The sequence below is a fragment of the Buteo buteo genome, chromosome 7 (genome assembly GCF_964188355.1).
Source record: "Buteo buteo chromosome 7, bButBut1.hap1.1, whole genome shotgun sequence".
Lineage (NCBI taxonomy): Eukaryota > Metazoa > Chordata > Aves > Accipitriformes > Accipitridae > Buteo > Buteo buteo.
In genome coordinates, this window is record NC_134177.1 from 43,531,282 (window position 1) to 43,552,465 (window position 21,184).

Genomic DNA, 21,184 nt, shown 5'->3' on the forward strand with positions numbered 1-21,184 from the left:
TTACAGATGTTACAGGGTCTGTTCAGAGAACGACTGTAAGAAAGGGTTGCTTCTTCCCCGGCGGTTTGTGCAGGGAAGCTACATGTGCCCCAGCTACCTGGTGTGTGGGAGGGGATGCAAATTCCCTGGCTGCAGCAGTCCCTGTTCTGCCCACTGTGTCCTGCGTGTACAGCTGCTGCCAAGGCCTCCTGCCATCCTGAGACATGGGAGGCCAGGGCTTGCCCAGCCTGCAGCTCCTGCATCATGTATGTTTATCTGAGTTGCAGTGGGCTAAGCTCCATGCTGAGACGTCTGTCCTAGATTTAAAAAAATGTGTTGCATTTCCCAGTTCTTGATTTTGCAGGGATAGCAGAGCATGTTCCTCCAGGGTCTCTGTGCTGCACTGGTGTGTGCTGTTGTACAAGCTGTACTAAATGCTGTGCAGTCCCTGCGTGCTAGCAGAGGGGACAGAAGGAGCTGTGTCAGCTTGTACCTTGACTGGCTGGATCACTGTTTTGGCTGTTTGCATGTTGGTGAAGGAGCTGGTAGAGTGTCCTGACTGTCAAGGCCCCCTCTGTAGAAGAAGAACTTGCAGTCATCTCTCCTTTGGGGAATTGGTTTCCCAGGTTTTTGCTTGGGTGGCAGACTCACTGCCCTGCTGGGCTGTTACCCAGCAGGAAAACGTTGGTGTAATTGCAGGGTGCTCTCACCTCTGGGTTCCCAGATCCTGCTGTGGAGCACACAAACAGTGCTCTTGCGCTCTTACAGTAACCGACGTGTATGCTGGGTCACAGCAATGCTGTGCTTTCTTCTGCTGGGTGCTCTTTTAAAAAGCATAGTGCCAGGTTCCCCTCTGAATTCAGATTGCCTTCACTTGGCTTTCAAGACCCCAAACACAGAGATTTTAGCTGTCTATGTTGATGGCTCTGGACTAGGAACCGGGCAACCTGCTGAGCAATCTCCTCCCATCAGTGAAATGGTGATGGTGGTGTCCTGCTTTTTGTGCCTGCATGAGGAGAACTTCTCATGAGTGCCAGGTGTTGTCACTGCCTTCTGCTTTGATTAAGCCCTAAATGCAAATTGCAAACCTATTGCTGTAATTAGGGATATCTGCATTTTCACCCATTGCCATCATGGTGATACTATGTGCAAAATGCTTTGGGAACTCAGAGTAGAAACACTGATGATCTCCTTCACTCTGAACAGAAGTGCAAGTTTTCTACCCCCCTGCATGAAATAGAAAATGATATTTTTACTATATTAACTTATTTTTTCCCCGGCTGTCTCATTAGCTCATTATTAGACTGCTGGAAGGCACAAAAGAATTAGGTTTTTAGAGGCCGTTTCTCCTTGTCTGAGGTGCCATCCTTTTCCCTTCCTCTGGCTCACGGCAGGCTTTATGTTAAATGTACTTAATAGAGCTTCTTCATCATAAGCTGCACTAAAACTAAATTGGAGAGTAAAGGGTGTTCTTACAGGAGATATTACAGTTTAGCGCTCACAGTCTGTTTCCTGCTGCAGGTTCAGGTTATTTGAATGTCGTTCTTCTTGTTCTGGGGTTTTCAAGCACACTCGTTAAATGATCTGGCTTAGCCTGAATTGCTCTGTGAAATGAACGCCAAGGTTGTGCCGTTCAGTACGGCACAAGGCAGCGTTTCTGCTATCCTGGCATTGTCACTTGCATCCCCCAGCTGCTGCTGGTCTCTGACTATCTCAGAAGCAAAGCAACCCAGGCTGAGGGACTTGGCCCGGGAGGAGAGACTTGTCAGGACTTGCTGCCACTCCAGCCAGTGCAAGACTTGCTTTAGTCTAAGCAGAGCATGTGCTTGGGGCTGTTGCCACCCATGGAACGTGCCTGCTCTCTTCAGGAAGCTTTTCTTTGTGCGTTCCCAATGGGAAAGCAACAGATGCAGAATCTGAATTGCCTGCTGCTTAGGGCAGGCCAGGAAACTTCATCCCAATATCCTTGTAGTAAGCCTGGGAACCTGTGTTTGACTCAAGCACAGCATCAGAGAAACATCTAGTCTTGACCCAGAGAATGTAAGAAGCTCTGTGGTTTGCACTATCATGCTCTGCTCCTCGTTCAGTCTGTGCCTGATGCTCATTCAAATTTGTGATTGTTTTAGTGGTGGAAGAAGGGCTGTGGTGAAGCTGGGCTGATAAGTTGTGGGGAGGAATTTGGGATGCTGTGGTAGTTGCAGAGTGCAGGGGAACCATTGGGGTCTGTGAGCTGGAAGGCTTGACCTCCCTGTATTTGAGTGGGGTCAAGGTAGCTCAGAGTGAGTGGCTGGGCTGAACTTGGTGGGAAGCTCATTTGGTGCTGGCTGTGCTCTCTTGCTGTAAAAACCCAGGCTTAAGGTGTTGTGCCTCTGTCTAACAGGTTTGGAAGAGGTCTGGTGCGTGGTTCTACAAAGGGCTGCCCAAGTACATCATGCCTTCGAAGAGCAGCAGCAAATCCAGTGAGCTACACTCGCAGCCTTGGCAAAGTGAGCCAGCCATGCCAGAGGCAGAGAGCGTCGGGACCAGCCGATCCTTCACCTGGGCCAGGGGAAAAGGTTGGTTGTCTGCTTCTTGCCCAGGAGGCGGGTAGGGAGAAGGACCTGGCTTCTACTGTTGCTAGCAGGATTCAGCTAATAGGGGGGGCTCTGTGTTAGAGGTGAGGGGGCACAAGATGTGGTGTGTTTCCCATGTGGGCAGTGTTGGGTTTTTCATGCTATGGTGTGTTTTTCAGATTTCACTGTTATTTAAGTGCACATTGGTGGCCCAGACTGGTCCCAGTCCTCCTGGACTCCCTGTCCGTCAGTCCACCCTTGCTTTCCTCCATTCCTTGCAGCCCCCACTGTTTTGCTGGGACTGCCAAGGGAGGGACGAACCGTGAAGCAGACACCTGTCTGCAGTCACAGCCCAAAGAGCTCCTCCTGCTGAACTACATAGGATGGTGCCACTGATGGACACCGTTGTGCAGCCAAGGCTGACAAAAGGCTGGTCTCGTTCCCTCCCTCCTTGGGGCTGCTTGCTTCTTGCTTCTGCTGCCCTACAGAGCACCGTTGGACAGATACTTCAAGTCACTTTGAGCTGGGTTAGAAATTACACTGCCAACATCTCCCTGGGGTCTTCCTAGGGCCTGGAGCAAGTGGGCAGAGATACTCTTCTACAGTCAGTGGGCAGGAGCAAGCTGATGCTGGCTGTGTCCTTTTGTGCCTGACCCCCTGAGCAGGTGAGACTGGCAAAGGGTGAAGCTCCTTCCCCAGGCCTTGGGGAGGGGGCTGAGGTTTGCAGCATGGAGAGCTCAAGGCTGAGTTGTTCTTTTAAGGTGTCTTGGAGAAGCTGTTGATTAACTTAGCCCTGCGCAGGGCTGGGGCCAGAGCACTGACAAGCCTGAATATTTATTAGCTTCAGCACTCACGTCCCTGTTCTTTGAGGTAGTCCTTGATTGAAGTAGACCGATGTGTCACAAGCGGCATCTTGGATCGCTGCCGCGTCAGATCCCATTCACAGCGCTGCCTTGTAGGGCTTTTTTCCCCCCTCTCTTCCATCTGCCCACCCTGTTGTTGCTCATATGCCCACCCCAGTGCTGTGCCGAGAGCCAGCTGGGGGGAAACAGCAGCTCAGCATTGAGGAGCTGGGCACTCAGGGTCATTAGCACAGCAGTGGATAGATGCTGCAGAATTAAAGCTGCTGCCAGTCTGCTTTGATTTCTCTTCATTTCTTTCTGCTGTGGATTAGCAGAACTGTCTGGCCTCTCTCACCTTCTGTCTTTTGCTATTAGATCCCTTCAATTGGAGAAGACCTCTTAAGTGTACCAGCAGCATACACTCTTCCACATCAAGATAAATCTTATCAGTAGTGCAGGGGGAAATAACCTTTTAATAAAGAGGGCTCAGGAGAGTTGAGTTTACAAGCCTTCTCTTCAGGGCCCAGCTAGGAAAGCACTCCCAGCCCTACTGTAACTTTTGTAATTAAAGACAAATTAGATCAACATTAGATGGTTGTGCTTCCCTCCAGGAGACGCTTGGAAGGAGTTGTCTTAGCAAATGAACTGATTGATAAGGTATTTTCTGTTCACATGATACAGAAAACGTTACGAGTCAAAGATGTTGAGCCCAGACCTAGGCTGCTTTTTAGTTCAGCTTTGTAGTTGAGTTTTGTTTTGGGAGAAGGTCTCCCCATAAATACTGGCAGGAACAGCAAAGGAGCAGGTGGAGGACAGCAAAGTGGCCTTTGGTAAGCTTTGATGTGGGTGGTGAGCTGCCTTTCTCCCTGCACCCTTATTTTTGGCTGGCTGCTGTTTTATGGGTTGGATAATATTAATTTATGGGTTTATTTTCTGGTGCTTTCTTTCCTTGTTGCCCTTCTCTGTTAGGCCGCCTGTCCTCTGGACAGCTTTCAGTGGTCACTGTGGGCTGTAATTAATCTCTGAAGCTGGGAGCTTGTACATCTCACCCCTCTGTTTGACCCTTTTTACCTGCCAGTGCTGGGACTTCTGCTGTTCGTCATCCGGAACCTCTGCAACGTGCAGGGCAGCTGCCTTCCGCTGTGGAGATGATGTAGCTGTGATACTGCCAGTGTCAATCCGCCACTGGGCCTGGACTGAGCTTTACGAGGCCGTGGCTGACAAGGCAGCCTGCCTTACCTCCGCCCGGCTGATAGCGTTTGTCAGCTCACACCTCGCACGCCCTCATCTGAACACATCCTTTCTGCACTGAGTAAAGCCCTGTTGCTTGGTTGGCAGGATGTTCTCGGGAACGAGCTCTGGCATTTAACGTGCCTGACTCCGACAGGCTGCACTCGGTGGGGTTTCCATTATCTTGGCCAGTCGTGTCTAACCCCACTGCTTGCCTCCTGAGGTGCTGAAGGAGCCGTCTCTCAGCTATTAAGGGATTCAAGTCAGGTGGGACCAGCGCAAGTGCATCAATGTCCTGGCACCGTCCCTGTGTGAAGAGGCTGAGAGAAAGGAGCCGCGGTTGTCCTTTTGACAACCGGGAGCTGCCTTTCAGCAGGGATGGGACAAACCTCAAGCGTCCCTTTTCCTCCCTCAAAAGGAAGGGATCAGTGCCAGCCCCTGGGTACTGGCTGCTCCTGCTGCAGGAGGCTGGGAAGGCAGCGGGACCGAGGGACTGCAGGGATGTGCCTCTTGAAAGAAAAGCCAAACCCACCAGGAAGAAGTTTTATTTTTACACACCCATTATTTCTCTCCCGCTCACTGACACTGGATTTGCCGTTGCCTTTAGTTTTTCTGTAATAAACAAGCAGTTGCCATGGGAACCCTGCTATTAGTTAAGGCACAAATGTATTGTCATGGGGAGAATAGCAGTAATATTTCTTGTGCTGGGGAACAGCTCTGCTCCATGTGGTGGAATGTGGGTGGGTTTCTGCACTGGGTCAGGCAGGACAGGGCCGTCAGGGGGTGGGGAGTAATAAGCAGCAGGGCTTTCCTTCTTCCGAGCTCTGAGTTCTGCAGAAAAAAATGTAAAGCATCTGTGTGGAAAAAAAAGAAGTGTGATCCCTGAGCTATTGCACTGTTTGGCATGAGGGCTGCCTGCTGCTCTGCTTGGTCCCCGGTGGTTTCTCCTTTTGCAATGTGCTCTAGTCCTGTTGCCAAGCAATACAATGTGCTGGCACAGGAGCAGTGGCTGGGCAGGGGGATGCAGCAGGTTTGTCCGGTGTCTGTGTGCTGGAGGCCAAATCCCCGAGTGCTGGAGCACATCAAGCGCTTTTCAGGCCACTGAGAGGGTCATCCAACTTCTCTACAAGTTTGGGCAGTGCTGAAGCTGCACGTGTGCTGCTTCTGTGAAAGGGAGAGCAGTTGGGTCCAGTACCCTCCTCCTGCTTGAAGATGTCTCTGCAACTGCGGGCAGCACTGGGCATGATCTAGCATAGGACCTGCACTCAGTGAGACACTTGGGTTGTAATAAAACTCTTCATCTCTGATCCTCCTACCCACAGTGATCGAGAGCTATCGGCCTCTCTCCGGCAACTCTCCAGAGGTCGTGTTTGCAAAGGCTGATGATACAGTGCTGCAGGGGAGCTGTGTGCTCGAGGGCTCATCCAGCGCGTCTTGGCTGTGCTGGGCACATGTGGCTGTTCGGAGCTGTTGCTCCAGGATGCCCATGCGTGCTTTTTCTGTGGTTTTGGCAGCTGCAAGAAGCGCCAGGCTTTGTGTGCGCAGGGACTGAGCTCTGTGCTGCAATAAGCAGTGGGAGGGAATGTGGCTGGCTCTTTCCATCACAGGTGTGCTTGCGCCAGGTGCACGCGTTTAATATTGGAGCTCAACCCCAGCCAAGTGCTCCTTTCCCCTTGGCCTGAGCACAGCCTTTCCTCATCCTCTGCTGCTGGGATTAAGTGCAGCCGGGCAGCCCTCCACCATTCCCTTTGGCTCTCCATGCCACGGGGCTCCGGTACCTCTGGCTTGGAGGTTGAACCACATGTCGCAGGGATTGTGGGCTCTGGCAGCAGCCACGGGGGTTCAGGCCCTCGATGAGTGACCCATTCCCTGTGGGAATACTGCTTTTCTTGCAAGTTTTGTCTCGGCATATTTTTTTATGAGCTTTTTTTCAGTCAGCTGGAGATTGAGAGGGATAAATCTGTTACGTTCTCTGAAAATACAGCTGTCCAACGACTCTTATTGATATATCAGCAACTGCTGGAACACCAGATTTACGACTTCTGGGCTCTGGAAAGTGCCAGCAGAAGGTCTGGGAGCTTTGGGAGAAAAATTACCTTAAAGGGAAACATTGCTGCAGTGGGTAAAATACACTCTTATTGGCAGCAGAGGAAATGAGAGCAGACAGGGCTGCTCCTGTGGTGCAAGTGCCTTTGTGTCATTAATATTTTCCTCCTCTTGTGCTGGTCCTCTCTGAACTGCTGAGTGGCAGAAGGGAAGGCAGCTAAAGTCACCTCCACTGATTCACTGGGGCCTTCTCCAAATAAATCCTGACTTCCAGCATTTTTAAAGGATTCATGGAGGAAGGAGCTGTTATAAAGCAATGGATTTTATGAATCCAGGAGGCCAAGAAAGGATGATGACCAAGTAGGACAGGAGTGCATTTTCTGAGGGAATTGGGCAATGGGAGAGTCAGAATGATTCTCACAGCTGAGATTTGGATTTCATAGCAAAAAAAGACATACTGGTATGTATGGGTTGTTATTAACAGTATTTATATATAGTCCCCCACCATTCCCTGGGAGCTTTGAGGAAGTAGTGAAGCTGTCTTTAAGACAGCAAAGCCCAAAGCCAAACCTTTGCTTTGAGAACTCTTAGCCAGAAGTGCAGCCCCCCTGCTTGTAATGGGGCTTCGCTCTCTGCCTGGCTCAGCTCCACAGTCCCTTTCCCTGGGGGTGAGAGGTCCCATTTCTGATGGTGCCAGGAGGGGAAGGCTGCGGGGGCAGTGAGGAGGGGGCCTGGCAGCCTACCCCCTGCGCAGCGCTTCCCGGCAGCACGGCATGCATGGGGAGCTGCCCGCCAGGGCAACTTCAATAACACTTTGCAATAACACTGGCAGCCAGCTTTAATATCCTCAGAGATGTTAACTCCAGAAAAGCGCTATTTTAGGTATTAACTTTTTTTTTTTAATAAAATACTTTGTGTACTACAGATCGCTGCCTGAATACAGGAGCGGCTGCAGAGGTCCTTGGCAGAAATGTTTGACAGCTTGTGCTCGCCTGTGCAAAGGCAGGGATACCCGTCCTCCTGCCCTTGGGCAGCGTTAAAGGGTTTGTACCTCTGTGAATTGTGTGTAGTGAATTCTAGGGCTGATACAGAGACATGAACTGACAGCTCTCTTTGCTACGCCACAGTTGTCACGTTGTACCACTGCACCCACGTCCCTCCTGCAGCTGGCAGCACCGTGAGGTTGGGCACTACGAGTAACATGGCACGGGGGCAAACTGGTTTGTTCAGCAGCAGAATGGGGAACTCCTTTCTCATGTGAATGTGAGCTTATAAATACATACTGATGAATATAATATAAAGAAATAGTTGGGGCTTCGTTTTTCTACAGTAGAGGCTGTAGGTTGCAGTGTTGCCTACTTTGTCCCACATGAGCCAATGTTGTACTCTCTACTCAGAATTGTGACCCAGTCTTTGAAGTGGCTTCTGAGCTGCCAGGAGAGCTGGTACCTGCCTTGGTCAGATGGAGAAATGCTGTAGGTGCAACCCCTCGAGCAAAAGACAGTTGTTTTCCTGTTACCTTCCTCCTCAGACCCATCATTTCTGTTCTGAGATCAGGCCATTACAAAAACCTAGGAGTTGGAAAAACACCTTTCTCATTTTACCCAGAGCAGCTGGCAGTCAAGTTATCTTTTTACACTGGTATAAGCAGGAGAGGTGCTTGCATAATTGCATGGAAAAGTGGAAACAACCTGCCAATTTGGGAAGTTGTGTCTGGCAAAATAAGACTCCTTCAGCTCTTGTGGAAACTGTGGAGAGTGGAAAGCAGCAGGATTAGGGCCAGGATTCAGGGCGGGGGGGAAAGAAGGAAAAGAAAGTGGCCTTGAAATGGGGGAACAGTCTCCTTGAGGAAGAGGAGCGACTCTTGCCTTTTAAGCCTTGGGGGCATAGGAGTAATATAGTTCTGGGCAGTGTGCTGGTAGGGATGAGTGCTGAACAGACGATGAGCTAAGAAGTCATGTAATCGCTGCAGGGTCTCTTATTTGATATGCTCAGTAGTTATCTGGTGTTTTCCTCATAGATGCTGGAGCCTCCACAGAGGCCCTGCTGCACTTGAAATGTGGCTTAGGAAAGCCAGGCCCTGGCCCCACATTACTCAAACATGGATGCTCTTCTGGTGCAGCCAGGACCCCTCCACCTGCAGCTGAGCACAGGAACCAGCCTTGTGCCCAGTCCGGCCCTTAGCGTTTTACTCCAGTGTGGGAGACAGCAAACATCAGGAGGAGGGGACTCACTGGCGTGCCAGCACGGGGGTCAGCAGGAGCAGAGCGCGGCTCCCAGACCAGCCACGCTGCAGGGCTCTTGGCTTTGTAGCAGGTAGCTTTGGGCAGCAAAGCACAGCACAGGAGCAGTGTGTTCCCCATGGTTCCAGACCAGTTTAGGAGAGAAGCACTGGTGGGGTGTGCATCTGCTTCAGGTGCTGGCAGCACTGGAGTGTGTATGGCAGAGTTATAAATCATTTGTAAAAAGTAAAAGCACATCATGTTTGAGAGGAAGAGTGAACAGCTGTGGGGGAACTGCAGGTAGGGCTCCTTTTGGAGAGGAAGAACGTGATCAGCGAGTCAGCATTTGTTCGTGTTTTATTTGGATCCATCTGGCACCCGCTTTGGTAAGTGTTATGAACATTGTGAATAACTGTCTCTCTCCCCTCTCCTCGCCCCGATCTTTTCTGCAGTGGTTTCTAGTGACAGTGAGAGCGACTCGGAGTTCAGTTCCTCCAGCCTGGATGACAAGCCCTTACCTGTGGGGTTAAAAGGCTCACAAGGCAGAAAGCACCGAGTAGGACTGGGTGAGGAGTTCCTGTCCCTTGTGGCTGGAGGGTGGGAAGCGTAAAGCGCTTGAATGTTTGGTTCGTGGTACTGTGGGTTTTGGCTCAGCTGCTTGCCTGCCCTGTGCCGCTGCAGCCCACTGGCTGTAGTGGTGCCAGGTGAGGATCTGATCCTTTCTCACTGAAACAGGTGGTGGGTCACTCCATTGCCTGCAGCCTTTCAAGGTCTGCCCTTGCAGCTGAGAGCTGCTCCTGGCCATGTGGCAGCACGTCTCCGGCCAGCTCCTCGCTCCTGACTTCATAGTACTGGAATCACTGGTGCTGTTTTAGGAATGGAGTACGGGAACTGGGTTTTGACCCTGCTCCTGAGGGTGCCTGGCTGGGAGCGGGGAGGCTGCTGCTCTCTTAGGACCTGGCTCAGCATCTGCACCCACTTCTCCATCCCACAGCAGCATCTCTCTGTTGTGTCCCTGCAGCACCCATCGGGGAAGCCGGCCAGGCCATGGGCAGGGCGCTGGGAAGCACCCACTCCCCTACCCTCTCAGGGAGCCGCAGCAGCCTGGGCAGTGAGCAGGGGGCTGCCCTCAGTGCCGTGGAGAGCTGCCAGAGCGACCAGCCGGCGGACGGGTGCGACAGCGATGTTGGCAACAGAGTCCCTGGTAAGCTGAACCTCCTCTCTGGACAGATCCATGCTTTTGGGGCTGACTTCCCTCGAAGCACAGCCTTCTCAGAGGCACACCTGGCAAAGCTGCAGCTCAGGATCACCTTTCCCTGCTGCTTTTCTCATGGCAGATGCTGTCACAGCATTACAGCTCACTCCTTCCCTCTTCCCTGCGTGCAGAATGTATTCTGCAATATGAGTAATCGTCTGGGGTGGGAGCTGCCTACACCCACCTCCGAGAGCAGCCGTAGCCAGGGTCTGTCCCCCTGCAAAGGCCCAGAGCTCCTGCCTGCCCTGCAGAGGCAGCAGAAAAGATTGAGCTTTTACCAAAGCAAGGCAGAAGTCGGGCAGCTTTATGAGACTGAATAAAAATTTTCCTAATGTTAGATGGCTCTTAAAGCCATGCATGGCTCTTCCCAGAACTCTGCAGTGCAAAAAAAAGACACTTTTTCCCCCTCAACAACCTTGGAACAATTAAGTGACTGTGAGAGCAGAGGCTGCTATCACATCTGATCTGGAGCAGCTGAGAGATGCAAATGTGTTCTCTCTGCGGTTCCTGCTAATCTATTCAATAACCCCTTAAGTTATCATTTAGCACTGCTCTCTCCAGAGCGTTCCTGCCGCCCTGTGAACTGCCACTCCTTTTGTTCCTGAGCCTGTTTTGTGTTGTGCATGTTGAGGCGTAAATTGGATTAGAGAGAGCAGGTTTATCCTTTAGTGCAACATGGAGTCATAGTCCCCCTCCCCACGCTTCCCGCTAGAAATAGCCAGCATAAAATTGTTTCTCTGCTCTTCCCTCCCTCCCCAAGTTTCAAGGATTTGCAGTTTCCTTTAATTTTAGTTTTCGCAAAGCAAATTAGATGACTGATACTTCTGCTCTGTCCGTCCTCTCTCTGGATTATAGTGCTGCCCCGGACTGGGTGCTTTATTTTAAGCCCCTGTTGGCTGTGGCATTAGAGACAGCTGGTTCCTATTGTGTGTTGGCTCTGCTGCCTGCCGGAGGGGAGCAGCGGGTTGTCCTGCAGGATTGAAGCGGGTGATGGTGGATAGCAGGTGTGATCCCTTGGGTGCTTTTTCTGCTGGTGCTGCATGACCATGATGAAGTCTTGATGGATGCACACCTGGACGGTGTGTTTGTACAGCGCTTAGCACTTCGGAGCTTTCCTGCCAGCTGTTTAAACTAACTGCCGCCTGGTCATGACAGTGCAAGCAATATCTGAGAAGCAAAAAATGCCTTTTTCCTGCTAAAAAATTCATGTGCAAAGCTTGGGTCAATGCTTTGCAGTGGGATCTCTCCTTGGTAGGTACAGGAGAGCTAAAAATGACAGGCATCATGGACATATCTTAAAAAAATGAAAACTATAGCAATCTCATGAGCCCAGTTAAAATAGTCCCTGAGATGTAGAGAGAATCCTGCTAAGGAAAAGGTTAAGCCAGGTTGGCTGACTAGAGAATATCTGTAAAGATCTTTATTATCTCTGGGGTCATTTATTTCCCAGTCTTCCTGCAGAAGGGACTGCTTTGTTCAGACGTGGTGCGTGCAGCAGCAGGAGGGCTCTGCGGCCCCCAGAGCTGGGGGAGGGAGGCAGGGAGACAGCAGTGAGTGTTTCTGCTCATGTGTGCCGGGAGGGGGGAATGAAACCGGTGGTGGTTGCAGTCGGCAGGCACGGGCTTTGGGAACTGATGGAGGGTGGCAGCAGGCAGGGTTCTCTTTGTCACGTCGCGTCAGGGAACTAGCCACCAGCCAAGCGTCCTCCTGGGCTGGGGAGCTGCTACGGGCTCGCAGGGAGTTAGGTGACACTACAGCTGTGGCTCTGTGACCCCAAGAGGTGGCAGGACGGGCTACAGAGCAACTGACCTTTCTTCAGGCCTGTCCTGTGCCGGTGTTACGCCTTTCCGCAGTGTGGGTGCTGGCGAGGTAGGGCAGCATCAGAGACTCTACCAAAGGTCTCTGCAAGGAGGCGAAGGTGGAACCTGAGCATGCTGTGGGAGGCATGTGATGTGCCCGTGTTGTGTTTGCCGTGGCTGTATGCTCTGTCCCGCAGTGCGGGTCGTTGTCAGCACTTCAAGGTGGGGAGGACAGAGGGAAAGTGAGTTTGTTTTACCCTCCGACGTGTTTGGGATGTGGCCTTCCCTCCGTGTAGCAAGTGATAGCAAGTGAGCAGCAGGGGTAAGCATGGTCGGCATTTGTTTACTCTGAGAGCACTTAACATGCCCAGCTGGAGAGATGCTGCAGCGATGTTATCTGTGCAGCGAACTATTGGCAATCACAATCCATTACATATGAATTTAGTAATCAGCGTTATGCAGCGATATGACTCGTGTGGCCTTGTGTTCTGTGCGGCTCTGTAGCAGGTGGTTTGAGCAGATCAAACATCCAGGAGGCTGCAATACTGAATGCCCCCATGCTTTGCCAGCAGCCTGGCAAGAGCAGAAAATAAAGAGCAAAACAAGCCCTGTAGTCCCCTAGGAAGTGTCCTGCTCTGCAGAGGGGTTTGTTCACATGCTCTGGGATGCTGGAAGTCTGGGGCGTGCAAATATTGGGAGCCTCGGGGCAGGTAGCAGAGCCTCTCCCCATCTTTAGATCAGAGCTTTGTCTGTCTGTGAGAGGCTTTTCGTCATGGGTCCCTCTGGATGCCACTGTTTGCCAAAAAGCAGAGTCTGCTCTTGCTGTTCATCTCTTTAAAGAGAGGTGGAGGTGATGGGTGCTGTATCTCAAGATTGGCAAAACTCTTCACTGCATCTCCCTGCCTGCGGGACAGTCCCTGTGCTCTGCTCTGACCCAAAAGCAGAGCAAGGGGCAAAGATCCTTTCTCATTTAAATTGCTGATCCTCAGCTGCAGAATGGGGACATTAAAGGGAGATTTTGCTATAGCTTTTCTGAAAGGGTCTGCAACTTTATAACACTGTATTGGGAGCAATTTTTACTTCATATTAACACCTCAGGTGTTGTTCTACCGGTGACTTTCTTTTCACTTCTTTTTCTCACCTCTGCTCTAATTCTGCTCTCAAGTGCAACTTTGCAGAACACTTTAGCATCCTTAAATCCCAGGCCACAGCCAGAACAGGGGATTAGGGAGTGGTACTGCAAATGCCGCTGGTCTCATAGTCCTTAGCTCTTTAAGCCTGAAGGCCGAGATGACAGTATGGTCCTGCAGCCAGGGGAAAACAAGGAGCTATTAAGAAGAGTTTGTAGGTTTCCAGTGTGTTGCTCCAGCTCCGGCTGGGGTTTGGTGAGGCAGATAATGAAGCCTGGGGTTTGTCATAAAATGACTCATTGTCAGAGCTGCATTGGGATTTAGGCAACCTCAACCCATGAGCCAAGGTTTCAGAAGAGTGGTGAGTTGAGAGGCTGCCAATTTTATTTATTTATTTTTTTTACCACCTGCTTTCAAACCCTTTCAAAAAGCATCATTTTCTGAGGGTCTGGTGTTTCTTCTTCTGAAGCTCCAGTTCCTGGAGGTGCCACTCTGATGTGGTAGCTGTTAAGAGGAAGACCATGTGCTGCTTTTCCTGAAGAATGTTTTATCCTAAAGGGGATGAAATTTGCACACAGAAAGGAAGCACAATCTTTCTTTTTCCCCTTGTTTGCCCCTGGCTAGGGAGGTGACTTGCCTTGTTCTGGCTGTACAGCTGATGTGTGTTAAGAAGTGCCTCAGTTAAAAATGAGCAAAATCCTCACTACTGTTAATTATGACATTTGTATTAAAGAAAGGGAATATTAAACAGAATTAAACAAAGGAATCATCTATATCTTCCAGTGGTTTTCATTAGCTCATGGAGAGCTTTTAATGGAGATATCTTTGAGCTTGGACCTGGCTGCTGCAGGGGGTAAATTAAGAGCAAAAGGCATCTCTCCTCAGATCAGTAGCAACTTCTACTTTGCTAGGTCCCAGTTAATGGGTTCCTCAGTGTCTTCTGAGGAATGGGTCGATGCTGTTTGGTGTTCTGTGGGTCATCTGAACAACTTGCTGGTAGGGAATGGTGAGTGAGCTTGGCATGGGCTCTGAGCCTGGAGAAGGCTCTAAACTGTGCTTAAAAGAGGAGGTTTGAGAAACAGCCACAGGATAAGCTAATGAACGAGTAGCATACGTCTGAGTGCAAATCACAGTCTCCTCACCTCTGCTTGTTTGCCAACGTGTTGTCTAAATCATTAATACTTAAAGAGCAGTACAGCAGCTGGCAGTTAAACAGAGCTGTGTTAAACCCTGGTGTTGCTGAGTCTGGGAGCTGAGACAATGATGGCAGCGCCTGGTGGGGTATAAGAAACGTCGTGGCTTGCAATCACAGGGTGAGACTGGCTGGAAGGACCTCCAGAGGTCAGCTGGTCCAGCCTGGACCCTTTTCCCAGGGTGCTGAAGCTGCAGCTTCTGGGTACCTCCCTTTGGGTGCTTGCTTTTTAGCTATCATGCTGGGAAAGGCTGAGCAGAGCTGAGAAAAGGGCCTGGAGCTGAGAGAGATGGGCAGGAAATGCTGCTTCCAGGTCTCTTAATCTGGGGAGATTTATGCCCTGTCTTTCAGGAATTGACTGGATTTAGAAATGAGGTGGTGTCACTCACTCTGTGGCTCAGTGCCTCCCCAGCTGGGGTAGGCATCAACTTTTGCTTATAAATATGCAAGCTGTTAATAGATGAGACAGGAAGAGCCATTCTGCATTATTTTCATGGCAGGAAATTCTCAGGGCATCTCTGAAGTGAAAGCATTAACTTCTTTTTTTTCTTCCCTTCTGTTTCTCAGATATCTGTTTTGCTCCCTCAGGGACGATGAGGAGGTAACATTTTGCTTCAGTGGGTCTAACTACTCCATTCCATGTAGGAAAAAAAATTATCCTAACAGTAATTAGGCTCTGAATGGGATAGTAATTTCTTTAAAGACTTTCTTCATGGCAGTCTTTGGGGAGTTGACTTTTGTTTTTCCTGCGCTTGGTGAGAAAGTTGCTTAAATGTTTTCAGACTGCTTGCTCCCTCATCCATGTGAGCTACAGCCAAACAATGTAGTCTTCCTGGGCTGGCTTTGCAACAGGGTGAAATAGGTGGGCAGCTGTGCGAGGGAGCTGTGCTCGCAACCCCTGCTCTTCCTCCCTCTGCCTTCAGCCTCTGCCTGCACTGAGGACATAGGATAGGAAGGAAGCGGGGGTCAGATGTGGAGAGACCCTCACCCACACCCAGCCTCTCCCCTCCAAGCCTCTGCCTTCTGCACTGGCTGCCACATCAATCTTTGCGCACCACTGTTTGCCCCCCCTTTGCTTAAAGCTTACTGCTGTGGGATTGAGTTTTCCTGCTGCCAAGGAGCACGAGTTGTGCCTCTTTCACAAAGTGAAAAAATTGAAATGTGCCTTCATGGCTGAGCAGCTTTGAGCTGTCTCTGCCTCCTTGTGTTGGTACTGCAGAGCACCGAATGGTCCTGCTGTATTTATAAATAAAACATGTCTTTGGGTAGTGACAGCATTAGGAAATGGTTCAAGGTTTGCATTCTAGATACAATGGATTTGTAAATATGAACCTCAGAAGAAGCATATGCCCCCTTCCATGTTTTAAGGAATTAAAATATTTTCATCCTAAAGTGGTAGAACCGAAACGTTTTCAAGTCTTTTAAGTCCACCTTGAAGTTAAGTGAATAAAGGCTCGAGTAGCTAAAAAATAAATTACTTTCGCTATTTCTGTAATTCTTTATGGAGTTTTAAATTGAAGACTTTTTCCTTGAAAATAGAGGAATGACAAAGACTCATTCTCTTGCCTCTTTCACTCAATATATCTGGAAACAAGTCTGCTGCTGAAGATGAAACTCCTATTTTTGTGCCTTCTTTCACATTGCAGAGGTCTGTGCTTTGGTCTTTGATCAAACAGCCTGTCTGGCCTCCTGCCTCCACATCCTTAGACTTATTCTCTGCCCTTTGCAATACGTTTACTCTTTGCGCTTCCAACTTTCTATTCAGCATTTTGCACAAAGCACTGAGGGCAATAGTTGATGTCATCTTTCAAAACAAAGCATAAAGGAGAGAGCATGGGAAGTCAGTAATATAGAAGTTAAAAGTGTGGATTTGGAGTCTTTGTAAACACATTGAGACGTTTTATGGCTCGGGAGGTTATCTTTCAACTGGGATGTCGGCGAGTAGCTGGTGGGAGGAATTTGCAGGACTCCCTGTGCCTTGAACATTTCACATGAATGCAGCGACTGGAAACATTCCCTGTCCTTTCTCCAGGAGTCAACGTAACTTGTGTCCCATTCAGTTCAGAGAAGGGGGAGAGAAGTTAGTACTGACCCACCGCTGCCTTAGATCACGTTGCCAGCCCCACATTTCACCCCATGTGCTGGAAGCAGTGCATCCCAGCAGACCCTGAGTTTTGCCAGGGGCTGCTGAAGCGATTAGCTCAGGTTCGTTTAGTTGACATGAGCCAGAGTGCCTTCTGCAGCAGAGCATCGCTGTCCTGCACCCGTCCCCAGCCGTGGGCAAGGACTACATTCTGCTGTGGCTCCTGTCCATGGCTCTGGCACATGGAGGGCAGAAGGGTCACATGGAGGACCTGCTCTGTGGCACATAGATGCTGTCACCTGGGTTGGAAACCTCTGAGAGCTGAGACTTGGATTTCTGTCTGACTTTGCCCTTTGAGGGAAGCATGTACCAGAGGACTAGTTCTAGCAGTACAACTCCTTCTTTCTTTTTCTTTCCCCATTTCTTTCCCCTGTCTTTTCTTTCTTTAATAACGTTTAATGGGCCCTGACTGCTGACAGACTGTGGAGTAATGATGCATAGACATTCTCTTCATTATTATTTTTAGGAAGCTCTTAAAATGGCACTGAGCATGTAAAAGCAATATAAAATAACTTTGTCGGGTCTCTTCCCTTCACTGCTTTCCAAACAAAACTTTTGTCTTTATGTATTTTGAAGGCAAACGGTGTGTCCACACCCGAACACAATGCTGACGGAGGTGAACATGGAGCTGCTTTGCCTGGATCCAATGAGTGTCCCTTGCCCACTCCTGTAGACCTCACTCCAGATGACAACTGCTGCTGGTGGTGACTTTATGATGGTGGCTCTTGCACAGGCCTTAGCAACACGATGGCACCTGGGAAAGCACCTGCCTGTCCTCCCTGCCTCACTGACTTGGTTTATGGTTTGGTCTGTTTTCCCCTTCTACTGACTGACATGCACTTCAGGGTGCTGCTCGGAGAAGGATGCTGTGCTGTGCAGTGCTGCCATGGGGTCCAGACCTGTGTTTGTTGGAAGGGGTACACAAAGTGCTCACTCGAGCTGAAGAAACGTGTGCTGCCTCCACTGTTCCTGGCTTGCCAAGCCCAGCCTCAGGTTCAGCTCCTGGCCTCGCAGTCCTGGCTTTGCAGTCTTCAGGAGAAAGAGAAATTCACTCCTATCTCCCTGAAATAGGGTGTGAGGAGACCGTAGCCCTTCTACTGCTTCTCAGCCCAGGGGTGAATTTTCCTCTGTGAACCCCAAGGGTGAGACTGGGGCTCCGGTTTGCACTTGAGTCCTACGGGCCCAGGGTGTCACCCCTTGTGTTTCTTGTCATTGTTGTTCTGGTTTGAGTTGGTATGAGTTTGGCAGCAGCATCCTGAATCAGCTGGTGAAGTTGTGCTCCTGTTCACTTCCACTGAGGTCGCTGTCTGCTCAGGGAGGTGCTTCAGTTAGTAAAGAAACGCTCAAAGAAGTTTGCTATGAATTTTCTGGTCCTCCTGGCTGTGCACTGGCCTGTGTGCCCTGTGGTGAGGGTGATGCTTTGGCAGTGGGATCATGGGTGGTGTGTATGTGCTGCAGCTCCTGGTTGGAGAACACCCACCACCCCATGGCCCAGCTGCCTGCCTTTGCGTACCCAAATTGGATAAAAGCTTTCCAATTACTTTATCTTGGTGAGCTCTGCAGATTCTCCTCCCACATGCACACCTTGTCATCTCTTGCGTGAGCAGGGGCCTTTGTTTTACCTTTTCCTGCAAGTCTTGAGCATCTGGCTGGCTGTGATGGTGTCATCATAAGTCAGGCTGTAGAAAGCTGCGTGCCCTGGTCCTGTTTATTCTTTTGGATGGACAATTTCCCTCCAAGGCCTGACAGATGAAAAAAATCAAATTACCTGACATCTCCAGAGCAATTAGATGTTTGAAGGCCTGAATGAAACCCACACTAGGCAAGTAGTTGTCTGTGGATTTTATTAAATGCTTCAGATCTGACCTGTCTTTTGCTGAAGAAACAAAGAATTCCAAAAAGTTCCCTCTGAAATCATGGATTTAAAGGCAATTTGTGCCTGTTAATATTAGCCTTTTCCCTCGGTTATTACTCTTCTGTTCTTTGCTGCTGGGCACTTTGTGTGCATGTAGTATATGCTCTTACAAATGGCTGCAGTATGAAGATAAATGAGATTGGGTGCTGGAACACTCTAACAGGAGATCGGAAATCAATCCTTGACTTTCTTTCTAAATGAACGTAGTCCAACAGAGGACCATTCCCTGCTTTTCCAGCTAACTCGCTATGGCAGGTTGCTGGGAAAATCCTTCCAGCTCTTCCTCTGTGATCTGTTTCTGCCCTTTTAAAAATGAAAACAAAACCTTTGGATAATGTGGGCTCTTTGAGATGGCATAAAGAGAAACCACTGAACGTGGGCTTCACAACATCAGTGTTGAAGAGAGCAAGGGATGAGGTTGTTCTCCACTGAGGGATGCTTTATGTTGTGGTCTGTGTTGTTTAAACCTGGCCATTGAGACTTGGCCAGCTGCATCTCTGAAAGAGGTAATGCCAAAATTATTAGCTATTTCTGAAAAAGTAAATCCAAAAGTCAGCTTTTGCTGAAATGCCGGTATGATTTCAGAGCTGAAGTCTTGCTGTTTCTTCTGAGAGCTGTAGGGTCTTCAATTTCAGAAGTGTTTTGCCACCAGAAAAGTCCTGTCTTGCCTTGGAGCTTTTCACAGTCCTACTGAGGCTGTTCTGCTTGTGCTGTTGTTACTGCAGTGCCTCAGACAGCCTGGCCTGCCAGCCTAAGTTAATTCTATAGAAGGAGGAGAAGGAAAAAGACACTTTTGAATTGACTCCATTTTCTTTAAACTTGTTACTCTCATCAAAAACTCTACACTGAGTTGGAAAGAGTTTTTAAAATTGAGCATGTCATTTCTAACTCTACTTGTGTTTCTTGTGCTTCCTTCCTGAGCAGTGCAGGCAGGTCATCGTGTTTTCACCCCCACTCTTGCTTCCCGCAGCCATTTACCACACTGTGGGTTGCCAGCTCTGCACAGGAACCTGGTAATTCTTGCTGGCTTACTGTGCCGCTTTGAGGCATGAGTTTCACTTTTAACTGAGACTAGGTTTTATAAAACACTCTCAGAGATAAAATTGGGACTGCTCTTGTACCATTGAGACTGGAAACCTTTCTTTCTTACCTCTATATTTTACCTCCATGGAGTAGTTCCACCTGAGTTCAAATTGGAACTGTTCAGTCATCTATGGAAGGATTCCTCTTGGATCAAGGGAAGAATCTAACCCAGGAGAATGTGATCTAGCCGCATTTGAATGTGATAGAGGAACATCCACAGTTCTGTGCACATATTTTCTATTAAAGACCACTTTTCCCTTTGTTGTGTCTCTCTTGGTTGTGTTTTGTAGCTTTTGTTGGAATATTATCCTAAACTTGTACCAGTTGACTGCCTTTTGAGTTGGTTCAAGGTGGGCAACAAGGGCTCAGTGAATAGTGCTCGGTCTGCTCTTGTCCTTTGTGTTTCTTTTATTATTTTGTTGTTCTTGTCTCCATCCCTTACAGCTTTTATATAGTGTTTTACTACTGCAAACAATAAAGTTTTGGCTCAGTAACAACTGCTTGCCATTCTTGAAACAGTAAAAAGTTTTTTTCCATTCCCAGGTTGTGGATACTCTCCAAATCCTTGGGCTGGCTCCAGCGAGGAAAGAAAATAATCCAGCCAGTGGAATGGTGATTCACATGGCTGGAGCATAATTGAATTCTGCACTCAAAAGTCATCTTTTGTCTTGCTCCTCTTTGGTATGTTTTGCTGGTGATGGCAGGGGGCACAGGTCTGCTCTTCAGCCCCTCCATGGAAGGTTTTCCATGTTGTAACCACTAAGCCTAAAGCTGCACCGATTGTCATTCTGTCAAGTGCTGTCCCCACAGCCTCCCAAGGCTCATCACTTGCTGCGGTTTGAGGGTCAGGGTCCATTTAGCTTTGCCTACAGAGAAGCGTCTCTGCATTGTTCGCTGAACGTGTGCAGCCCTGGCTGCTCTGCGTTCCCTTCCACTCGGCATTCAGCTTCAAGGTTTCAAATGGCTTTTTAATCTGTTTTTGCTTTTCCTATTTTAAAAGCACCTCGATAATTGCTGTTGGGATTGTTTTGCTGGGGAGCTGCCATTAGTCCAAGGATGGAGCGTGTCAAGGACTAACCACCTCTTACGTTGTTCCTTCCCCGCTCTGCTTGCCATGACAACAACCAGTATATGGGAAAGACGACTGGGGGAATCTCTCTGAACCAAAAACACTGGCCATGAATTGTCAAGTTTCCACGTTTGGTTTTTACAGCTATAGTTTGAGGGGAAAGGGGATGCTTTCTCTGTGGGAGCCATGCATAGTAGTTCAACGCAGCTGAAGCAAATGAGCTACCAGCTGGTGTTGAGACAATGTGTTTCTGGCCATTACTGAATTGGACAGCAAAGGCCCTGGACTATCAGCTGGAGTGCTTTGACAGTGACACAAAATGGCAGATAACCTCTGCAGATGCCTGAAGTTCATTTGTAAAATAAAACTTAGCAGCAGTTGCTCTTCTCTCCTTCCTACCCCTCCCAGAAGATGTTTCCTTCCAGGGAAGAGGGCTGGTGGCAGCGATGTCTCACCAGCCCACCTCTCCTATTTCTTCCTGCCACCACTCCCATCAGTTTGTTCCCCTGCATGATGGAGACTGCTCTTCCAATCATAACACCTTGTTTCCACAGGTGGGTGTGATTGATGGAGAGTTCAGGGAAGTTTTTTTGAAGGGCTGATGCTGCAATCAAATAATGAGACTTTCAGCAGGTACAAGATGGCAGGTGATGGGTAAGCATCATGTGGAAAACTTTTATCTTGAGCTGCTCATTCAAATTTCCTCCCGACCGTTGCCTCTTATTAG

At 49.3% G+C, this 21,184-nt stretch overlaps 1 protein-coding gene across 1 annotated transcript in view; it reads left to right on the forward strand.

Annotated features, from left to right (window-relative positions):
- The window catches only part of RPH3AL (rabphilin 3A like (without C2 domains)), a 42,612-nt gene extending 22,963 nt beyond the window's left edge, over positions 1–19,649 (forward strand). The window contains exons 6-9 of the mRNA XM_075032895.1: positions 2,360–2,534; positions 9,324–9,437; positions 9,893–10,075; positions 16,967–19,649. Of these exons, the coding sequence (XP_074888996.1) occupies positions 2,360–2,534; positions 9,324–9,437; positions 9,893–10,075; positions 16,967–17,001 (507 nt within the window). The 3' untranslated portion in view covers positions 17,002–19,649. The remainder of the gene's footprint in view (positions 1–2,359; positions 2,535–9,323; positions 9,438–9,892; positions 10,076–16,966) is intronic.
- The last annotated feature ends 1,535 nt before the right edge of the window (positions 19,650–21,184 follow it).